Genomic DNA, 21,959 nt, shown 5'->3' on the forward strand with positions numbered 1-21,959 from the left:
CCCCCCCCCCCCAATTCTCTCTCTGTTTCTTTCTCCACAATTGCCCACCTCACACACTCACAAAGTGTACAGTCAGCAGCTGTCTGCAGACACAATAGCATGTGATTGATCCTAAGGAAACGGTTAAGTCGCGGCCCTGCCCACGCTTTCTGGCTGGCTGGCTGGCTCACATTCTGCACCACTTTACATTTATCGCTGAATGTGGCAGTGATTGGGATAATGGGAGTTGGGGATGGTGGGTGGGGATCTGACTCTGTTGTTCAGGCTGTAACGAGGGCAGCCCCGACAGTTTAGAGGACCTTTGGAGTCTTGGGTGGTGTTATAGGTCGAGATCCAAGGCTCGACACTTCACAGGTTGGGCCTTGTTCTGAATGTCTCCCTATTGCACTGCCCTCTGCATGACATCACTGATGTCTTGCACAACACAGTAGAAGGATAAGTATGTAGAAAAATGCTATATGTCTGTCTCCTTCACCCATTATACAACTGCATGACATATAAAGACAGATGTGCTCAATCGCTCATTTCTTACACAACATTGCATAGATACAGAATGTACATGGGTAATGTACTTCTTTCTTTCCTTCTCCTTGGGACGTGATTGCATGCCTTACCTCCAGGGTCAGGCTGATTTATGAGACACATGCCACTTTTTTCATGACTTGTTTGATTGCATTCTCAGTATCAGGCACTCAGTTGCCAAAACCATAAAAATTCACACCTGCACAGGATTGCTGGAGAGTCAAATGAGGCGCAGCCAGAGCATGAGGGAGCAGGTGATCTGAGGTATTTTTTGCTTCCCTTGATCAGCACAGGCACATAATACATCTTAAAATTAACACGAATGATTGATTGATGTTGTGAGTCATTGTACCTTAACAACGCTTTATTTTTTGGTCTGGTTTTGCTAATGCGTAGGGCATGGCACATATTTTGGAAATGATTCTGACTACCCACATTCATACTGTAAACAAGAACTGTGTCTAATTAGATCTATTATCAGTTATTTTATCCTCTGTCTGTTTCATTAGCAAATAACAAAACATCCACATTGTCATAGCCACAAGTATAAAAATCGTGTGAAGGGTTTAGACTATTTTTACTGTACTTCTTACATATTATGTTGATCATTTGTTTGTTTTTTTTCTTAAAACCATTGAAGTATAAACAGATTATTTTAAGGCAAATTTATAAGGTAGATTCTGTGGGGTTTTTTTGTACTGGAGTGGATTTGATAAAATGCTGTTACTGTTGTTTAAAGCATCTTAGCGATTTTTATAGAAAACATTCAAAGGACACATGTTCCACATTGATGCACCAACTGAAAGATAATTTGCATGGCTCTGACATACAACAATTGAACCACACAGAGTTTAGTAAACCTCTCTAAATATCTTCCATAAACCTTCTGGTTGTGACTCCACCCATGTCCTGAGATGATGTCCTGAGTCAAGCAGGCCAAGCTGACCAGTCCCATGTGGTTACAAATGACCTCCTGTAGCAATAATGCAATAAGTGTTGTCTCCTATCTACGTTCTCGGGGTTCTTTTTCACTTGGTCTGACACAATTGTGCATTTATCAGTGTAATTGCATGAGTCGGAAGCACTGATGTTGTCTATTAGGCGGATTTCCATCCTGTTAAGAGCAGAGGGCCTTTTAATGTATGGCCTTGCTTGAGTGTGCTGCTACACAATTACACACCGGCCTGAGATTGAGTGGGCTGATGATGCTGATGACTGCGATGGTTGGGATGGTGGTGATGGCAGTGATATTGGACCATCAGGCACTCTTCTGACAAGCCTTTCAGAGGGAGACGAAGAGTGAAACAACAAAGTGAAACCGAGGTTAATCATTTTATTTACTCGTTTTTCTCTCTCTCTCCCTCCTTCCCCTACCTCTCTCTCCCTCTCCCTCTCCTTTCTTTAACCAAGTGATGGAGCTCGGACCATGGAGCAGGGGGGGAGGAAATCGATGGGGAGCGCATTACAGTAAAACGTATTGATTAGGAGACCTGCGAGCAGTGTGTTGGTCGCGGAGATGGTGGAATGATGCAATGCTTAAAGGAATTTATCCTTTGACTTTTACATTAACCTTTTATTGACTGCTTTGCCTGTCCATAATTAACACTCACTTTAGCTAAAGTGGTTAGTTTGAGCGCAAAGGGGGCTCCGGCCCTTATTGCAGCGAGGGCCGCGAAGCTCCCGCCCCAGCCGCAGTTCAAGTGCACTGTGCTGCATGGAGGGAAAGGCCTCTGTGGAATAGAGGCGATAGAATCCTAGATACCTTTCACATTAGCATACCATTTGAGTGGGGGCCTGCCGGGCTATAAGGTTTCAGGGCAAATTGAAATGAGTGATTGTATTGCCAATCTCTCTTGACCGAGCGCCAGATGGGATAGTTAGGCCCATATCTGTCTGGGGTTAATCCATTGGAACAGCCAGGACTCACAAACACATTCTCTCCCTCCTCAGCCTCCCACACACACCTCTTTGTCTTTGACCTTAACTTTAAGGTGGGCTGTTCTGCCATGGGAAAGTCTTTTGGTGAGCCGTGTTTGTACGGCACTGTGGCTTACACTGAATTTCTAGCAAGAGCCCTGGAGAGCTTAAGGCACTTCGCTTGATATTGACTTTTTGTTTGGTTCCATTTTAGCAGTCAAGGGACGGTACTCTGTGAACAGTGGTAGATTGTGTAAAAGTGTGTGCTGAATTACCTACACTATATTATCTTTGATAGTCTTCCAGTCTTGATATCTTTTATATCTCTGGTAAACCAAGAGCCTTCTATTTGCAAGCTAATGTTGCAAGATCCCTCGTCAGATAAATGCAGCAGCTCTGTTGAAGGCGGCTGGTCAGGTTTTTACAGTATGTAGCCTTTCATTATGAGTCAGGGCAGCAGAAAAGAGGCGAGTGTTTTCTCTCATAGCTTTACTGCATGAATACTTAATCAAACCAAATCAAAGGCCTTGGTTCCCTTGGCCTATGGTGTCCTCAAGCTGATGTCAGCAGAACCACACACTGTGTGTGAGAGTGTGCTGTCTGGGTTGGTTTGCACTCTCTATCTCTCTCACACACACTCTGTATATATGTATGCCAGCCAGGTCCTCCTCCTTCTCCTCCTTCTCTGAAGTGGCGCTTCCTTTAATTCGCACCCTAAATAAATGATGAGAACATTTAAACACACGGCTCGTCGCAAAGCCCCAAGGTCGCCTAATCGTATTATTTATGAAGTGATGTGCTACATAATGGTACTTAGTGCATGTTAACAGATGCTATTATCAGGCCCTGATCCAGAGCGCAGAAGATATATTGGAACAGTGGATGTTAATGCTGGTCCTCACTACCGTAATGCAGCAGCTCTTTAAAGGGCTAACCGCACCAAAATGCAGCACTTAGGCTGAGAGCCAGTCCAACATTAAGTGGCTCCGGTGAAAATATATAACCACAAATTGTGGCAGCCCCTGGCTGTCCCCTGACAACTTTAACATCCCCTCATCTCATCCATAACCGACCCCCATATCCTTCTCTAAGGCTCCCTGTGTCCTCTCCATCCTCTCCTTTAGCTGCTGGCCACAAGGTGGTGGTGGTCGTGTGTCTTTGTGTGTGTGTGTGTGTGTGTGTGTGTGTGTGTGTGTGTGTGTGTGTGTGTGTGTGTGTGTGTGTGAGGGGGTTGTTTGAGGTTTTTTGGCTGTGGATGGGGTAAAGAGATATGACAGGACAGACCCTGGCATAATGACTGGGGAGTATAACTGGCCTCATGGCTCTAGAAGGAAATTCTTGGGCCACCACTCACAAGCACACACACTACACACATGACATACAAATACCGTCCTCCACCTCTCCCTCTTGCACCTCCAGGTCAAGGGTCACTCTCGTCTGTCAAGAGGCAGAGGGAGGGCAGATTTACAATGACAGCAGAGAGCAACACAGAGTCACCGCAGTAAATATTTACACTGGTCTGACAAAAGATGTGGCTATGGTCTGTTGGGGTTCCAAACACTGTAGAAATGACAACTAACCCCAGATTATTAATCATAAGAAAATCACACAGTGATATGAAAAGGCTGGTTGTGTCACTGCTGTGTCATGATTGCAACAGAGAGTGATGCTTGTGAAAGCACCTGCTGTATGTGTGTGTGCATGTGTGTAAGATGAATGGGGCATTAATCATGATACATGATATCATGGTTTCTCATCAGCTTGGTCCTGTTGCAGCCATTTATGGCTTTAGAAACACTTTCCTGACACATCATTTTCTACCACTCTCTCAGCTCCGTTCAGCTCAATCAGCTTTACTGGCTTGAAAGTTTCGAAACAGTATTGCCAAAGCAAGGAAGTACAAGCTGCTTAAAGATCAATAATTTAAATATCCTGAACTACAAGTGCAGGGGAAAAAAACAACTTTTATTTGAAAAGATGTGTACCAAGTCTCCTTTGTACACACAGACACACTCTCTCATATCCTGCAGGTTCTAATGGGGCCCAGTATTATTAGGAGTCATAAAAAGGAAAGGAAACACACACCTCAACTGCCTCCTGGTCAAACACACAACACCCACTGTTTGTTTAGGGACGAGCTAACGCACACACACACACACACACACACACACCAAACACAAACACACACACACACAACAAACTGACATTTCTGGGACTGACATATCTTCACCTACTACAATCCTTCTGTTCTCAACCAACACTGTTTATTGTGTATGGGCATCAGGATTATTATGGATTTTTTTTTCTTTAGTTTCATATAAATATGACTTGGTAATTGTTACCAGGACAGTTGTGTCGACATTTCAAAAATTGAAAGCACCAGCAGAAAGTTTTGTGAGTGAGATTAGACACGTGTCCTAATGCTGACGAGTGTCTACCAGTTGGTTTTGATGGGAGGGAGGAGTTAATGGGTGCGTTTGTTTCCTGTGTCCTGTCGCCTCAGGTGCCACTCGAGTCTGGCCCAGACATTACCCCCTGAGGAGGCCCCGGTGGACCGGCCCTTCTGGGGTGTGGATGACCCCAGCATGCCGCTGCCCTTTGATCTGGCTGACATCATCAATAGAGTGGAGTCGCTTCTCTGGAGGTGTGCCCAAGATGTTGAAGTGTACAAATGTGCTTATGTACACATATATAGCCCATGAAGCATGCTTTGCTTACTCATGATTTAATAGTCATTTAATTTGTTTCATACACACAGACAAGAAGACAGATGTAATTCAGAAAGTCTCTCCTACTGTTGCACTTGGTTACTCACATGAAACATGGGGGAAAAAAATGTGAAAAGAATTTTAAAAAAGACATCTTGAGAGCAAAGGTTTACACCTTGGCACTTTTATCACCTGCACATAGCTGGCCAATCGCTGCATAAAGCAGGTGCGAATATCAATTTGTCGGTCTTGGAAAGTTACAGAGATGGTCGGACACAGCTCCACGGGTCAGACAAGGGAAAGGAGTGGGGGGAGAGGGTTTCCAAAGCTTTCGACCACCTGATAAGCAGTTCTAAATCAGCATAAGGGCATCTTAAAGTACATAAAATATGCCCTTATGCTGATGCCCTTAAGTTGGTATATAGCCTTTATGAATTTATTCTTCTCATATTAATTTTTATAGTGTGTATAGCGCTGAACGATATATATATATATATATATATATATATATATATATATATATATATATATATACTTACATATATAGCTTTAAAATTACATAATTACTTCACAGATACAACATAAGATTGAATAGACGTATTTTAATCATCAGGTCTTTTCTTTTTCTATTATCTCCTTGAACAGGATGTGAAGGGATGAAGTGAGAAAGAAAGACAAAAAGAAAAAACCCACCAGCTTTTCTGAATGGCCCCCACGTTAACTAAGGGGACAGACCACTGACGACAGCTCCGTTGTGATCACATCAAGATTGATTTTCCTTTGATTGGAGCATCTACATTCCCCCTACTCCACCCTCCACTACCCCACCTGACCCTGGCATCCCAGTCACCCCAGCTTGGATTTGGCTGGAAGACAACCAGACCACCACAGTAGAACCAGAATAGCGCTTCAGTAACATGCTAATAACGCAAGCTTAGCAACAAGCTACTAGTGTCACAACGGTCTAACGAAACATAAGTGGAACCTACATTTCAGTGTTAGCATACATTGTGCAAGTATTTATTATTTCCGTGTACTCTGTTACTTAATCTCATGTAACCCAGTCATGCTTTTATCAATGGATTGGCTCATTCTCAGTAGTCCAGTACAGTACATACATATATGCTTTCTATTTGTCACACAGTGTTATAATACAGTATACAATGGTTAAGAAAAGTCACTTTGCTCACATGGTATTGCATTTTTCACTTGTGTATAGTGTAATCCTTTTTATCGTGTTCAGAAAATGGAATGAGCCTGAAGAGACCAAAGAAAGATTCTGATAAAAAAAGTTATGAATGTCACCCAGTGGAGAACATGAAGAATGTGTTGTTTTGTGTTGACAGTGCAATGGTGTGTTTGTGCCATATTGATGTGTGACAGTGTGTACGTGTGTGCTTTGTATGTGTACATTTAACCATGTGAATATACGTGCGATCACTCATCGGCCTGTGTGTTTGTGCATGTGCACGTTCACTCGCCCACATGTCTACATGAAGACGCGTGTGTATGAATGTGATAGTGTGTGTGAGCCTGTAGGCAGCCTGCCAGTTGTTTGTTCTTGAAGATGTGCATATGGAGAAACAGAGACTAGCAGCGGGGCCCCTCTGCCTCTGCTCTGATGAAAGGCAGCACTGATAGAATGACCCGGAACACAACCGCCGTTTCTCATAATTACAGCTGTTCAATCGCTTTTAATTACTCTTAAAGTGTGTAGAGCACCACATTCCCCTGTAATGCTGCAGGCCATCCGAGAAAGCGAGAGAAATATCCGGCACTTCTGACAAAATCCACTTTCAAAAAAGCTAAAAAGGGTGGAAAAGGGGGCCGACGTCAAAGCAGTGTAGCAGCCCTCCTCGTTTGATTTCTTTCTCTATCTAGTTCATGATGAAGTAGAGACGCTGTTTACTATTAAAAATGCAGAATGCACTCCTTTTTTTACTTCTGAAGTTTTTTCCAAGATGTTAATGGTTGCCAAACACTGTTCTTCTTGCTTCTTCTTTTGCTGCGCCTCTGTTGTTTGTTGTTGTCAGAGAGATTTGTTTGTAGATCGGCAGTAGCGTTGACTTGTTTGAATCACTCTGTGCTCCCTGCGCCACAGCTTGTCTGTCTGAAGCAATAGGAATGGCAGTAATTAAAAAAAACAGTGTTTTATCCAACGACCCGCATCTGTTTTCTGTTCTTTGTGTGCTTTTGTGCATTTTTTTTTCTTTTACGCCTGGCGGATAACACATATATGACAGGTACAAAAGTTTCTTCATACGTGCGTGTGTGCTTGGGTGTGTGCGTGCGTGCGTGTGTGTTTGTGTGTGTGTGCGTGTGTTTCAGTTTTAATGTTGATTGATTGTATTTCTCCTAATTATTTTTGACCTGACCTTAAACGTAGTCATTCCCGGGAAACATGTGTATCCTTCCTCTCCTACTGCGGTGAAGGGGAGTTATTTTGCTTTGTAGTAGCCTCTCCCTAGAATCTCTGCCTCGCTCAAGATAAACAGGACAGCAATGGACAAAGATCCCTTATTGAGTGACGTAGCATCCACACCAGGCCAAGGCCAGATAGAGCTCACATGCACAGCAGGCCAAAAATATAGTTCCAAATATTTGAATGAAGTTGCTGCGAGTGCCAGAGGGGGCAGGTTCACTGTATCAGGACGATTTATAGTGGCATTGTCAATCACAGGAATGTATCCAGAACTTTTAAATATAAACACATTTCTGGTAATTTCCCATGGGGCAAACATTGGATTTTCTAAGGATGTTAAAACAAAAGCAAATAAATTTTAGAAATGCTAATTGAAACATGACTAGCATGATAGTGCTTTCTTTGCAAAACTTGTCAAATCTTTATAAGTAGAACAGGTTTTTACAAACCACTTTAATCTAATTTAAATGTAGTTTGAATGCAGCCATCTCAAATTCAATATTCAACAATATACAGACCAATATTGCATTATTCAAGGCTTTCCATAGATTACGTTGGAGCTCACCTTATTAGTGTTTCTATTATTGTATTTTTAGCCATGCAGCATGACTCTAGAGATGGCAATATTGGGTTAGTCGCTCAGTCCAATGCTCTGGTCCAACTATGAAATGGGCTGCTATGAGATTTTGTATAGATATTCATAGTCCAATGATTTTGATCATTCCCCTGTGTTTTGTTTTGAGTGCTACACGCTGAACCAAACATTGTAAATATTATAGCTACTTTACATTAGCATGCTAGCATTATTGTGGGTATGTTAGCATGCTGATGTTAGCATTTAGCCTAAAGCAATGCTGTCCCAAAGTACAGCCACATAGAACCGCCAACATGCCTTTAGACTCCTCATATTCTTTACATCTAGAGGCAAAGCTGTTAAATGCATGGAAGCAAAAAAAAAAACTCTTTTGAATGAATGATAGACTTGCACAAGACAATGACATGTCTGTGTAGTACATCTGCTCTATACTCATCAAGGAAGCCTTTGTGTCTTTTTTTGTTTGTTTGTTGTTTTTTTTTTTGGTCAGCTCCTTCCTTCTATCTGTTTTCTTTAAACTTCAAAGGAACTGGCTGGATTAGCAGAGCAAACAGCTTCTACGACAAATTGATTGATGGCTTGATTGACTGAGTGATGTCACTCCCAGTGATGAAGTGATAGCTAATGTTCTGTGTGTCTCTCAAAAAACTCGCCTGCACACCCCCCTGCCAACAGTGGACCGCCATCCCAGAGGTCGCCCATGTTAACTACTTCCTGTAGTGGCAGAGTGACTGAGTGATGGATAAGTGTGGAGCGTTCTCCCCTCAGGGGCCGACTGGAAAAGGGCCCCACTTGAAGAGACAATTACACAGCGCTGGTGAGAGCCACAGGTATGCATTGTTCTGACCGGGGTCAGCCGCCAGCCAACCAGCCAAGCTAGCCTCAATTAGGCCAACAATAGGTGCAAGGAGAGATAAAATAACCAGGTGTGTGGTGGGGAAAGGTACAGGTTTGGGGTCATACCCCAGTCAAATGTTTTGGTGTGTGGCTTTAATGGCTGGGGCTGAATGTAGTGCAGTTTAATGAAATAAGCAAATGGATATGAATCCAAATTTGAAAATGATTTCATATCCAATTTATAAAAAGATTATTAAGAGTTATTACATTATTGTGGAGAATAATGATTCTATTTATGTCAGTGAAGGGCAATTTTATTTTATATTTAGAAGTGAGGAAGTCTGACCTCAACCCTAATGTTGTGTAGTGTATTGCATAAACTATGCTTGTTTTTTGGACCAGTCTTGGTGCATTCTTCTGCGTACATTACACACTGCAACATTTGTGTTTTGTGTCTTCCAGAATGAATACATGTGTAAAATTGTCTTTGAGCATGTTGTACAAATGAATTGGTATGTGTAAAGTATCTGACTGTTTGTGTGTGTCCCAGGTTCCAGAGTGCAGGCTGGTGTTAGAGGCCCTGGGGCCTGAGAGGCAGTAGTAATTGTAGAAGCAGGGTGCAGAGCTGAAGATAGGATCACAGCTCTGGGGCGGCTGTCAGCAGTGGGAAGGGCCGTGCTCATTTGTCACTAACATAGACAAACACCACTCATCACTGACAAACACTGACTTGATTGAACACATGTGAAGAAACACCAGCCCTAATGTTTTGCAACTGTTAATTGCACTGAAGGTCATAAAAAAGGCAAACCGCAGAAGTTTGACATCGGCACAAATACAAGGCAGCATCCACAGTGACTGATCTGTACATTACACAAAAGGTCATGCAGACATTAAGGTCACATTGAATGCAAAAATGCACTTTTATTTAATACAAATAACATTTTCCTTATTTTTAACTTACACGAAAAAGCTTAATATTGTTCATTAAATATTATTTTAATCCCTTTATTTGTGTCCGATTTGATGAGATGTTGGTGTCTTTAAGGGGCTATTTGTACGTTTTTTCTGCCACTTAGCATATTTTCTTGCTGGGAGCAGGTGGTGGTGATTGTCGCTTGGCAAGTAAAGGAAAAAAGTTTTGATGCTGAATTCACAAGGTTTCTTGAGGACTGGTAAGTAAACAGCTGTTAATGCTAACATCAGCTATCTAGCAATAGCAAAAGTTAGAAATAACTCCTTTAAACAAAATATGGATTTAGCCAGGTGTTACTTGGATTAACACAATTATTTAACCAAGTGTCAGAAATTACTCCACGGGGTCACAAGATTAATTGATTTCATCAAGTTTTATTATGTTATTTGGTTGTATTATAGCCTAAGACATTATTGTGCAGTATATACACTACTGTTGTACTTAATTAGTTGCATCTGTGGATCAGATAATTCACTAAATCATAAAATCCAAAATGCAAAAATGGAAACATTCATCCATATAATCGATCTCCTCTCCTCCACTCTCCTCTCCTCTCATCTCATCATTGAAGCTGCTCACTATTACTGCTGAGTTCTAAAATTTCAATACCTCTTCCTACAAACCAGCTGGCCTGTCTGTTAGCAGGGTGATCACCACTGACATGCTCACTGCCCCCAGTTCACTTAGTATTAGAACTAGGATGAGAGCAAAGTGATGGTGAAGTCTTGATGCTGATGTTGATGCTGTCAAGATCTTGGCAGCTTAGCAGCTCTGATGAGTGGAGGGCATGGCATGATGTGTGTGTGTGTGTGTGTTTATGTGGGTATGTGTGTGTGTGTGTGTGTGTGTGTGTGTGTGTGTGTGTGTGTGTGTATATGATAAGAGAATGTAGAGTGGGTCTTGAGGGAGAGAGGCCTTGCAGATCAAACAGCGGTCTGATCAAATGTGGAGCATGCTTGTGGGTCGTTGCTGTGGCCCTGGCTCTAGTGACCAGTGGCCTTGATATCATCTGTCCTGTAGGACTGTACTCTCTTTATCTCTAGCTCTCTCATTTCCAATCTGAAGTGGCTGACCCATTTCTCTCATTCACTCCTAATCTCCATCTGATGCTTTTTGTACACCTCTGTCCACTGCATTTTCAGTTACAGTCTAAAGTAAAGGAGCTCCCTTACATCCTATTTGTAGAATTTTTTCATGAATTTATTTATTTTTCATAACTGCTGTAAACAAAAGGGACTGGGAAGAAAACCCCTTTATAGGCTAATCTACCTGTCCCATTGCCTCATGTGATCTGAGCTAGACCAACACAAGCCAGTTTTACTTGTCAGTTAATTGTTCAGCTTTATTTCTCTTCCATTATTATAATCTAATTATACTTTAACTAACTTGAGTCAATAGCCGCCATCAATGACAAAAGGTGACATCATGTTTTCACTGTTGAGAAAACAAAACACTTGGCATTGTATCTTTAAATCCTCCTCGAGTCTCATTAGCTACCAAGGCCTCACCCTCCCTCCTCACTTTCCCACCCTTCACACACACTGAACCCTCTTCCTCCAGAGTGACGCTGAAGTATCTCCCCTCATACCTGTCTCACTCTCTTACCATTGCAGGCCCTGTTAGTGCCCTGCCATTCATATCAGTGGGATTAAATGGATCGTTTTCCAGCGTTAGCAGCTTCTCCGCCAAGTGGTCTTGATGTCAGGCCAAGCATAATTGAGTCATCTGCATCTCATCTAAAATGGATGAAAGGACTTTTTGATATCACCAGCCTCTCAGCCCCCCACCCCCCCACGCCCCACTCTCCCTTACCCAGCAGGAGAGAGAAAAAGGCTTAGGCTAGCATCACTTCTTTTTAGAAAGGTAGCCATCACTACTTGAGCAATAACAACACACATTAGAGTACTTAGTCAAGTAAAACAAGACATTTGTGTGTCAGTTCAATGCTCAACTTCCTTCCTGTTACCTTACAGTACTTCACACTATTTCTTGCAGCATAGCACAATATGAAAAGAGGGAGAAAAAAGAAGCAGTAAATACCTCACAATGCGTTCTACATTTGGGAAACTAGTGATCCTCTGAATATTAGGCCAGTGTTAAGATGATTTGATAGTAGGGGTAATGGGTGGATATAAAGAGGGTGGAGAGACACTGTAGTTTAAAAACGGCAGTAAGGAGAGCAGGAAGGTGTGATGTATTCATCAGGAGAGACACTCACCTTACGTATCTGCTCCAACCTTGAAGATGAATTGCTGGTCAGCCCTCCCAAACACACAAACAAACACTCAGTGGTGCATACACACACACACACACACACACACACACACACACACACACACACACACACACACACACACACACATACACTTGTCCCCATCACTAACGCTGCTGCCCTTTGATTGACAGCTCTTCAAATGAGTGTCTGAGTAGCACTGGGCTCTGGGCCTCCAAGTAAGTGGGCCGTCAAATTACATCCAGGGGACCGGCTGGACCCCTCTCCCCTGGCAGAGGAGATCTATTTATTTGTCTGTTTATTTGCTTGGTTTAAATATTTGGTGGGGGAAAAATATTGAATTTTTGTCCCCCGGTCAAAGTCCCCTCATATTTAGTTAATAAAGAGTAGAGGAGGTTGTTTGCCCAGAAAAGTGCAGGATAGGGGACTTTATTTAAGGGAGTCCTCAGAGAGAGCCGGTGACCTTCTTCTCATGGAGGAGACGGCTGTGTACACTGTGCCGAGATTCACTCTCTCTGCCTCGACCAGCCGCTGCCATTCTTCAGTCTGTCTGTGTACTCAGACGTGTTTCCTTCCCTCTTTCTCCCATCACTTTCCATCTTCTCTTCTCTTCTCTTCTCTTCTCTTCTCTTCTCTTCTCTTCCATCCTTCACTTGCCTTTTTCCTCTTCCTCCTGCCTTCCTGTCTTTCTGCAGAGCCTTGCACTATTTGACTGGAGTCTCTCTCTGGAGTCCCTGGGCTGCATCCAGGTTAAACTCTTAATTGCCTCAGCAGTGGGTGGTTTAAGGCGCTGGCTCACTGCAGCTCAGCCAGTCCCTGTGCAGGGGGCTGCGAGGTTATTGGGGGTTGGGGGGGGGTGTTGCTCTGTGTTGGATTGTGGCTGGTGTGTGCTGGCAGACAGCGCTGGGAGATGATAAAGACTTATTAATATAGATGATGGAGATGACCTCTGACAGCAGCTCTGCAGCGAGCCTCTGCTGCACGTTGGAGACAAGACATGATCTCTGCGTGTTTCACACCTGTCTCTATCTATCTATCTATCTATCTATCTATCTATCTATCTATCTATCTATCTATCTATCTATCTATCTATCAATCTAACTATCTATCTATCTCACACTGTATTGGCACCCTCCCACCTGGTCTTCTTCAACCACAACACATGCCCATTTCAATCTGAGATCCAAGGTACTGCTCGGCCAGGCCTCGCTACATGCTGATGCTTTTCTTTAACTAAAATAAAGCCTGCAACAACACTTAGCATTGGCTAATCAATGAGATCGATGGTGTATTGCATCTGGGTGTGAGTCATAAAGTCATCTTTTTCCCCTGGCATGACAAAAAAAAAAAAAAAGGAAGCTTTATACTGTACTGAAAATGGGCTTTGAAGACTGAGAAAACCCAGAAAGCTTCAGAATCCACAACACAACCCTGGCTCATTTCGTAAGGCTATATTAGCGAGTTAATGCCCCCCGTCTCAGTGCTCCACCCCTGCTATTGATTCCTGTTTAAAAGGCTATGGGTAGTCGATATCACCTCCTCATCGCCATCTGTCTCTATTTACTAATAAATAAAGTGGATAGCATTGACTGGTATGGCCAGGCCTGTAAAAGCATGCATGCTAATGAGCACTGGGCCTCTGTGGCTGATGGAGGAGAGAGAAGGTGGGGATACTCTACCTCTCCACAAACTCTCTCTCTCTGTCTCGATGGCTCTCACAAGGCACAGCACTCCAATAATGGTAATTGCCCGCCGGTCCAGTTGTTGTTTAACATCGCTCATCAGACGAAATGCAGTTTCACTTCAGCTGCATAGATTTTTCTCCTAGGCTTGCTTGTATGTTCTTTCTGTTTTTTTTTTCTCTCCACTCTCCTAGTTGTGTGTAGGTCAGCTCTTAAGGTCGTGTCTAGTCGTTTGTCAGCTGTGGCCCACGAGCACTGCTGCACCACACTCTGTCACGCTGATCAATTACAGATCATACAGATGGACTCGTTTGGAATGGCCCCCATGACGCATTTGTTCTAAAAGGTGCTCAATCTTTTCTATCCACCTCCCTCCTCCCATCCCTCTTAGATTTGCAACATCTACATGGGGAAAAATTAATGTTTGTATTAATAAAGATATGTGAAGGAAAAAATCAATATTTGGAAAGAAGGAAATTCCTCATGTGAAGGCAAGGCAAGCTCGATATACGTCAACGCACACAGTTACACACAATGAATGATTACTCAAATGTATGATTATTATTAGCAGCCTATAACAATGATAATAGTTATTATTATTTGAAGAAGATTTAGAAGAAGAAGTAGAAAAATACGTCTTCACACACTTAAACACAGATTTACACACACAGCCGTAGAGTCCATTTGGTTTGACACTGATTTCCTGAGTGAAGGGGTGGTGCTGACGTGCAGAGGCTCTCAGAGCTCAGCATAACACAGTACTGCTGTGTCAACTGTGACCCCTGCGACCCTGCAGGAGCCAGAGAATGGGCTGAGGGGTCGCTCTGCGACTCAGGTGAAATGAGGGGTCAAAGGTCAGCTGTCCAGTGTGTCAGGCTTGCTGATCAGGAAGTGTAGCCTCTCGCTTCAGGGAGTACACAGGGAGTGTCATGTTTTGGACACATACTCACACTCTAACATAAATCTTCCATGCTTACATGCAGTGGAGCTCCCTGCTAAGTCAGTGCACTGCAGCAAAGTGGTGGGAAGATGTCGGTAACAACTACTCAAAGAAACAGTACAAGAGCTGGTTGTTGGACTTGTGCTACTGACTGGTGTTTGTAGCTCATAATTCGTGATCATAATTGTTTACAGTGCAAGGATTAATGGTGTAATTGCCACTGACACAACTTAAATACATGTACTCACTCCTACACTACTGTAAGATGGTTGAAATGAAACCATTTATATATATTTTAAGCAGGATGTTTTACTTTCTATAACTACTAAAACTATAACTATAACAAAAAAATCCCTCATCTTCTGCCACTCTGATTTATTTGGTAATTTTAGGGGAATTTAGCAGATTTGGAGGAAATAATCTTAACGTTAAAAATAAGAATTCACATTTTTTGCAAAGTACTTTTTAAACTTTTTTGTCTCATTTGATTTAATTTAAATATATCTTTATTTCTTGAAGCAGAAAAAAAAATCACACTTAAACTTGAGAAAACGTGAACTCAAGTAAAAGCGTTTCAACTTAAAAGTATTCCAATCCTTTTTTCTCCCATCTGTGGCGGTCTCATACAGAGTTAAGCAGTGCAAAGGTTCATGTTTGTTTGTCCCAACCCTTGCTCTCTATCTGCGGCTCACTCCCACTGTAGACACATCCAAACGGACCCCCTACCTCTGCTGCACCGAGGCAGTCCTTCCTTCCATCCTTAATCCAGAGTCTTGGGTTAGAGAGCTCACTGTTGTTCTGAGCCACCCCAGCATCCTGGTAGTGCTATGAAGGGAAAACAGCAGCACCGCAGTGGAGTTTCCTTCCCCTGTCTCATCTGAAGCAGGCTCTGCTGGCTGTCCGGATCAAACTGGCCCACAGTGTGATGCCGAGTCCTGTCTGCAAACAAGAGGAGGCCCATGCATTAAAGACTCGCCACAGGGGCACTCGTCCTAGAAATATTACTCTCCAAGAGCCCTGGAGAGGGTAATATTACAAGGCGAGTTTCCATCTGTATGCACTTGAGTGTGTGTTCACATATATTTTCAGACCCTTGTAATTTCATTCACAAAATAATAATATAAAAATAATCTCTTTGTCCAATTTTCTACTCTTTATCTTCAGATGATAGAAGTGGAAAACAAGTCACAGAAGCACGTCTCTCTCATCGCACTGGGCGACGGGAAGGTGTTTCCTGGAAGAAATCCCCTGACACACATGAAATAGTGTGCTTGTTTCCACCAGGAGCAAAGAAGGAGAACTGAGCGGTGAGCAAAAGAGAGCTGCCTCGAAAGCAGAAAACCTAGAGGAAAAAGATGTCACAGCACTTGACACAGGTGAACTTAGTAAGAGCAACATAATAAAAACACAGAAAAACTTTAACCAATGATTAACACTTTTTTCACTTGAAGATGGCTTACAACACATTGTTTTTGGAGAGGAAACTTTTACTACAAGGTTTTGTATTTCATTTTACTTTATTTGTTTAGTTTTTTTTTTTTGGCAAAGGTCATAAAAAAAAGAAAAAAGAAGGAACTAACGTTAGCACTGCAGTTTATTTTGAATTTGTTATCACTGCTGTCTGCACTTTGATATTTTAAGCACTATAGTGTGACACTACTAATCTTTATTCTTTATTCAGAGAACAGCTAAAGTTTGAAAGTCTCAGGTATGCTTCCTTCATCTTTGTTCATCCTTGCTTCTGACAAAAAAAGAAGACAGGCACTCTTCACTCTCCTATCTCTCTCTTCTTGCTCTTTTTTCCCCTTTCCTCTCCTCGCCTTCTTCCTCCGCTCACTCCGTCCAGGGAGTCATTATTGCTTTGGTAAATATTTCATAGGCCTCAATACCTTTGCACACAGCCACCTGCCAGCTGCCTCTCCTCTCACACACACAGACCATGGATAGACAGATCAAAATGAAAGAGAGCAAAGTGAAGGAGGAGGAGGAGGAGGAGGTGGAGAGAGAAGTGAGAGAAAGGGAGAAGGAGTCTTCTCTCTCTGCCTGCCTAGTGTACATTTACATTTTCAGTGAGCCGAGGCTCTCTCCTCTGTATCCCGGCTTCATAACAGACTGAGTCCTTTCAAAAGACTGCAAGATTCCCTGGATGTTGTCAAATCTGTGCCCAACAACGTTTTGCTTTCTGAGGCCCTTTTTTTTTTTTTTTTTTCGCCCGAAGCATTTTTTTTTTCACTCAGCACATAAAAGGTGCTGGTTTAGTTTCCGAGATGGTTGTGCTGGGAGAGGAGGGCGACAGAGAAAGCGTAAGAGACAAAACAATGAGCTGGCGCAAGCTCAAGACAAGACAGAGAGAGAGCGAGAATACTAAGCTTCTCCTTCTACTGACCTTGAAGAGGCCTGTGTGCAGCACCCACTCTCCCTCCCTTCCCTTCCTCCTCCTCCTTGCTTTCCCAGTCCCACCTGTTTACTTTGACTGGGTTAGAGAGGGGTCTTGCCTCACCTGCAGTGTCCTCTCTTTCTGTCTATTTTCTCACTTGCCCTGTGTCGTTCTCTTCACTTCCTACCTTGAAAAAGACTCAAAAGAAGTAGCGATCCAGAGATGAAATATTCAGCCTGGATATAAGCGCTTTAAGTTGTTTCAGAGTGACTAGCTTGTTGCCACGGAGCTTTGACTTCATAAATAAATGGTCAACAGTGGCCTCTTCAACTGCCGTCTCCTGTATATATATGGCTGAGTTGTTCGTGTGCCTGGGGCTAAGCCCTGCCAGTAAGTTCCAGGCCTTAAATATGGATAAGCAGTGAAACTCCTCTGGACACACTCCTATGTAGTCGGTATAATGTAGAATAAAACTCAGCTGTACACACGGCGGGAGAGCTCGAATAGAAAACGTAAAATCTTTATGCCATCTTGGGAAATGCAAGGCTGCTAGTTGAAAGGTGGGTTTAGATGTTCTTTACATTCACAGGTGCTGTTTAGCTTCTGTCATTACCACAGCACGAATGGCTGTGGGTGGGTATGCTGACTCATCAGGTGAACTGAACCTGTGGACATTTGGTTACACGGCACTAACCACTAGTTAATAGTGTCACTATAAGCCCTGCTTTTCTTTGCATTCCAACAATGTTAGCTGACCCTTTACCCCTCCCCTCATATTTTCAAACTCCCCTCCAAAACCACCCCCCCCCCCAAAAAAAAAAAAGCTCCAAAGCTGCTCTTGTTTCTGTTAAGGGAAAAGCTTGACGCTTGGTTTCCTTTGAGCTTTCCTATGTAAACGTGTGTTCTCACATTTGCCTTGCAGTGTTGGACATTTCTACCAGGAAATGAAATGAGTCTGTAACAAATGTTTTGGCTTCTGTTGAACTCTTTAGCGAACAGCGACTTGCCAACTGCAGCAGTGTGTTTGCGTTCCCAGAAACCCCCTGGGATGGTGACTCCCTGAGCTTCCGGATGGAGGGGCGAACAGTTTTTCTCTTTGATTGAAAAAAGAAAAAAGGACAAAAGAAATGTCTTACAGAGTTGCATAGGCATTAGGATAAGAGGGATTGAAATAAAGATTTTCTTTTGTAGATATATATAGTCCATTTGTATTTCATTTGTGTGAATGGAGATATGGTCTTGGTCTAGCCAGACCATTTAGCCTTGTGCGCTAATCTGCAGGTGAAAAGGGGACTGTGAGTGTGATAAAGGTGCCCTTGAAGACAGGTTTGGCTACCTCTGGCGCAGCAGTGTTGAGCTCAGGTCATGAACAATTTGTGCCTCGTTGATTTTGTGTGTGCTTAGGTATGTGTGTGTGTGCATATGTCACTGTGAGAATATGCAGTATTCTAACACCCGTGAGCCTTGTAGCCATAAATCAGCAATAGGAAGTGTGTGACACAGGCTGCAGGGCCCTGCTGATATGGACTGGAGCTATAATGGGCCCTGTTTCAGGTGGAGGAAGACATCAGCTGCACTGATCTTTACTAACCTGCAGGGCTCAGGAGATTACTACTGTACAAGAAGAAACACTATTCAGGTCGCTCAGATGGTAAAAAACTTTTCCTTCAGCATGCCTCTGTACCACACACACTCACTTCCATACAGTGCGCTTAGTCAAAAGCCTTGACAGTACCGTATTGCTGCATGAATGATGAGCTGTATTCACTTGTTTGTTCAATGCGCGCACGCAGAAAACAGCGTTTGTTATTCTGTCTGTTTGTTGCAGATACGGCCTGGGCCTTGTTAGCTGTCAGGCCAAGCATCCACAAAGCTATTCTCTCACTTATTGATGGGGATCCACTAAATTACAGGCTCAAACAAGAGAGACGCCAGCAAAAAACAATCCCTGTAAAAGTTTCTTAAGAGGCCCTGTATTTCAGCATTGTGTGTGTGTACATGAAGAAAAAACAGAATGAATGTCAAGAAGATCCCAAATGCATTTTTCTTTATTTCACTTTCTCTTTTCTTTTGGCTGTCTTTCTTTGGTCAGACCCTGTCTAGTCTTGCTATTATCCTGGGGCGTTATCAGTGTGTAGCTGCCTCTTCAGATCAGGCCTGTGATAAGGGCTAAATAAATGGAATGCTTGGCTAGTGGACATAGGTCAAGCCTTGTTTTGCCCCTGTTTTTTTCATGTGTTGTTGTGTTTGTCTGCAGGGGAAGTGGAGGTAGCAGCACGAACAGGCTCTGCAGTCTAATGAACTTATTGATTTCAATTTCAGGGCTGTTCTCTCCCCGCCTGACGCTTCTGAAGCTTTCATCCATTGCTGGACATAAATTAGTAACTCTGTCTCTTGTTCGGGGACTTTTTCTTTTTTTTTTTTGCTCATCTCCTGCTGGCTGGGTCTGTCTCCCTGAGACAGGTCGCTATCTTGGAAATGCTGTTTTTAAATGTGTTAAAAGCTTCTGTGGTTAGATGGATGCTGTCTGTGTGGGTGTTTTCTGTGCGGCTTAGCATACACCTGTCCCTGACAGAGATGGAGCTAACGAAATGACAGGCTCTCTGTGTGTGTGTGTGTATGTGTGTGTGTATGCGCGCGTGTGTGTGTGTGTGCCATTGGTTATTGGAGGCCATTGAAGATGTTGAGTGACCTCTTCCCAAGGGGTTCAGGGAGCAGCTGACGACTGTTTGTGTATGTCTGTGTGTGCATGTATGTGTGTGTGTGTGTGTGTGTGTCCGTGAGTACACGAGCATCCGCTACTAATCCATATCATGTATCACATGCACAACATGTTTTCCCTACAAATTTGTGCACACATCCAAATACGGAGGCCCATGCCAACAGAAGTGAACGCAGCACATTCCCTAAAGAAGCCCAGCTCATGGAAAATGAGAGGCCACCGGCGCTGGGACAGGAAGCCTTCTCGGCCCGGCCCTAACGAGCACTGTGGGAGCCTCCTCTCTGGACCCAGTACATCTGATACCCCCAATGATGTCCAAAGGCTAAACAGTTAAAAGGTCCGGTTGCTATATGTAGATACTCAGGACCCCCCTTTTCTGAATCCGATACTCTGGGAATCACAATAACAAGGCTGTGAGCTCTGGTCAGTTCTCTGGAGCTACCAGTCAACCTCTCACCAACAGGCAGTGGCTGCGGAGAACCAGAGAGAGAAAGATAGAGAGAGAGAGAGCATGAAAGAGAATTGATGCTGAGTAGCACAGGTTTTAATAGGGCTGTCAGAGTCATATTGTTTATGTCGTGTTCCAGATTAATCCATTCTTCCTTTATGAGCCTCTGCAGCCACCGTAAATTGCAAGCACGAAGCCAGTCCACTGTTGAGTTACGCCTCGGGGATCAGTGCCACACATGGGTGGAAAATAAATCATTTCCCCCGGATTTAACGCCGGGCAATACCTGGGCCCTTTGTAAATAAAGCCATAGATGTTTTTACACCCCCCTGTTTTCTCTCTCCTGCCTCCAGGGCTCTTATTGAATCTCAAAAGGAGAGGGAGGGAGAGACAGAGAGAGAAACATGAGAGAATAAGAGAGAGCAGAGTTGAAGGGGGACCGGGGGAGAAAGAGGGAGGCGAGAGAGAGAGACAGTGAAAGGAAAGAGATTCCAAGTGGGGAAGGATGAAGAGACACCAACCAAGATAGCTTCACAAAACAGACAAGCAGAGAGAGAGAGAGAGAGAGAGGATGTAGATGTTGGCTGGGGGTGATGTATGCATGGAGTGCTGATTCTCCCGGTTCTCAAGGTGTTCAGCTTGAGATCTGTCAGACTGTCTAAACACAGGGCCCACTGTAAAGCACTGCTCTGCAGCAGTGGGCACTGAGCACACAGCCAGCTTCACCAGCACGACCAGCGGGGAGGCCCAGCTCGGCTCCAGCGTTTGGCCATGGCTGCGGCCCAGGCCGCCTGTCTTCGCTTCCAGTCCCCCGTTTCCATCATTGTAACCTCTAGCCTGGGGGAGCAGTGCCAGAGCCTGGAGAGACAGAAAGAGGGAAAGAGAAAGAAGGACAGAGAGAAAGACCGGAACAACTTGTTCATCCTGGCTTGTGCAGACTGCCAGCCGGAGACAGCCAAAGGGAATGTGGAATGTGTGCGCTGCTCTGTCAGGACTTCATGAGTTATACATGACGTGCTATGTGAAAATGCTTCCTGTGTACTGTGTGTATCATGCTCTTTTCTATTTTTCCCTTTTTCTTCTTTAACCCCCTTCTTCCCTCCCTCTTTCTCACTGTCTTTCCCTCTACTGTTGCTTTCAAGAGCTCAAAGTTTGCTTTTCTCTTCAGTGACAAAGTATTCCCTGGTTGTAAAATGTTAATCAATGGCAGGCAGCAGGGTGACACGAGAGGCTCCAGCTTCTGCTGGGACACTGGGATCGGGCCTGGGATGATACTGAGCTGCAGTAGATGTACACGGACCACGTGAGATCAGTGCTAACTAGAATATACACTGCATCTTAACATGACACTGTCTTTGCTCCCGTTGTAGAGTCCAAATCAAATGATTACATAAATACTGCTACTGAACAGACTCTATACTAATTCATTCTTACCACAAGCATTTAACCTATCCATTATTCATATCTCCAACAATGCCAGGGGGCAAAAATCAGTGCTCTCCCTCACCCATATATCTGCCCAGCTACAGCTACAGCTACAGGGTGATGCATTATTCAGGGCGTGCCAAGCTAAAGACTGT

The 21,959-nt window shown here is 43.6% G+C and overlaps 1 protein-coding gene across 2 annotated transcripts in view; it reads left to right on the forward strand.

The window, feature by feature from the left end:
- Positions 1-7,306, forward strand: part of fto (FTO alpha-ketoglutarate dependent dioxygenase) — a 119,606-nt gene extending 112,300 nt beyond the window's left edge. For both annotated transcript variants that reach the window (XM_023429764.2, XM_087180217.1), the window contains 2 exons: positions 4,943-5,083; positions 5,793-7,306. In XM_023429764.2, coding sequence (XP_023285532.2) covers positions 4,943-5,083; positions 5,793-5,799 — 148 coding nt within the window. In that variant the 3' untranslated portion in view covers positions 5,800-7,306. The remainder of the gene's footprint in view (positions 1-4,942; positions 5,084-5,792) is intronic.
- The last annotated feature ends 14,653 nt before the right edge of the window (positions 7,307-21,959 follow it).

The sequence above is a fragment of the Seriola lalandi genome, unplaced genomic scaffold (genome assembly GCF_002814215.2).
Source record: "Seriola lalandi dorsalis isolate HSWRI2012SDOR001 ecotype SW California unplaced genomic scaffold, Sedor1 jcf7180002054898, whole genome shotgun sequence".
In the NCBI taxonomy this organism is placed as follows: domain Eukaryota; kingdom Metazoa; phylum Chordata; class Actinopteri; order Carangiformes; family Carangidae; genus Seriola; species Seriola lalandi.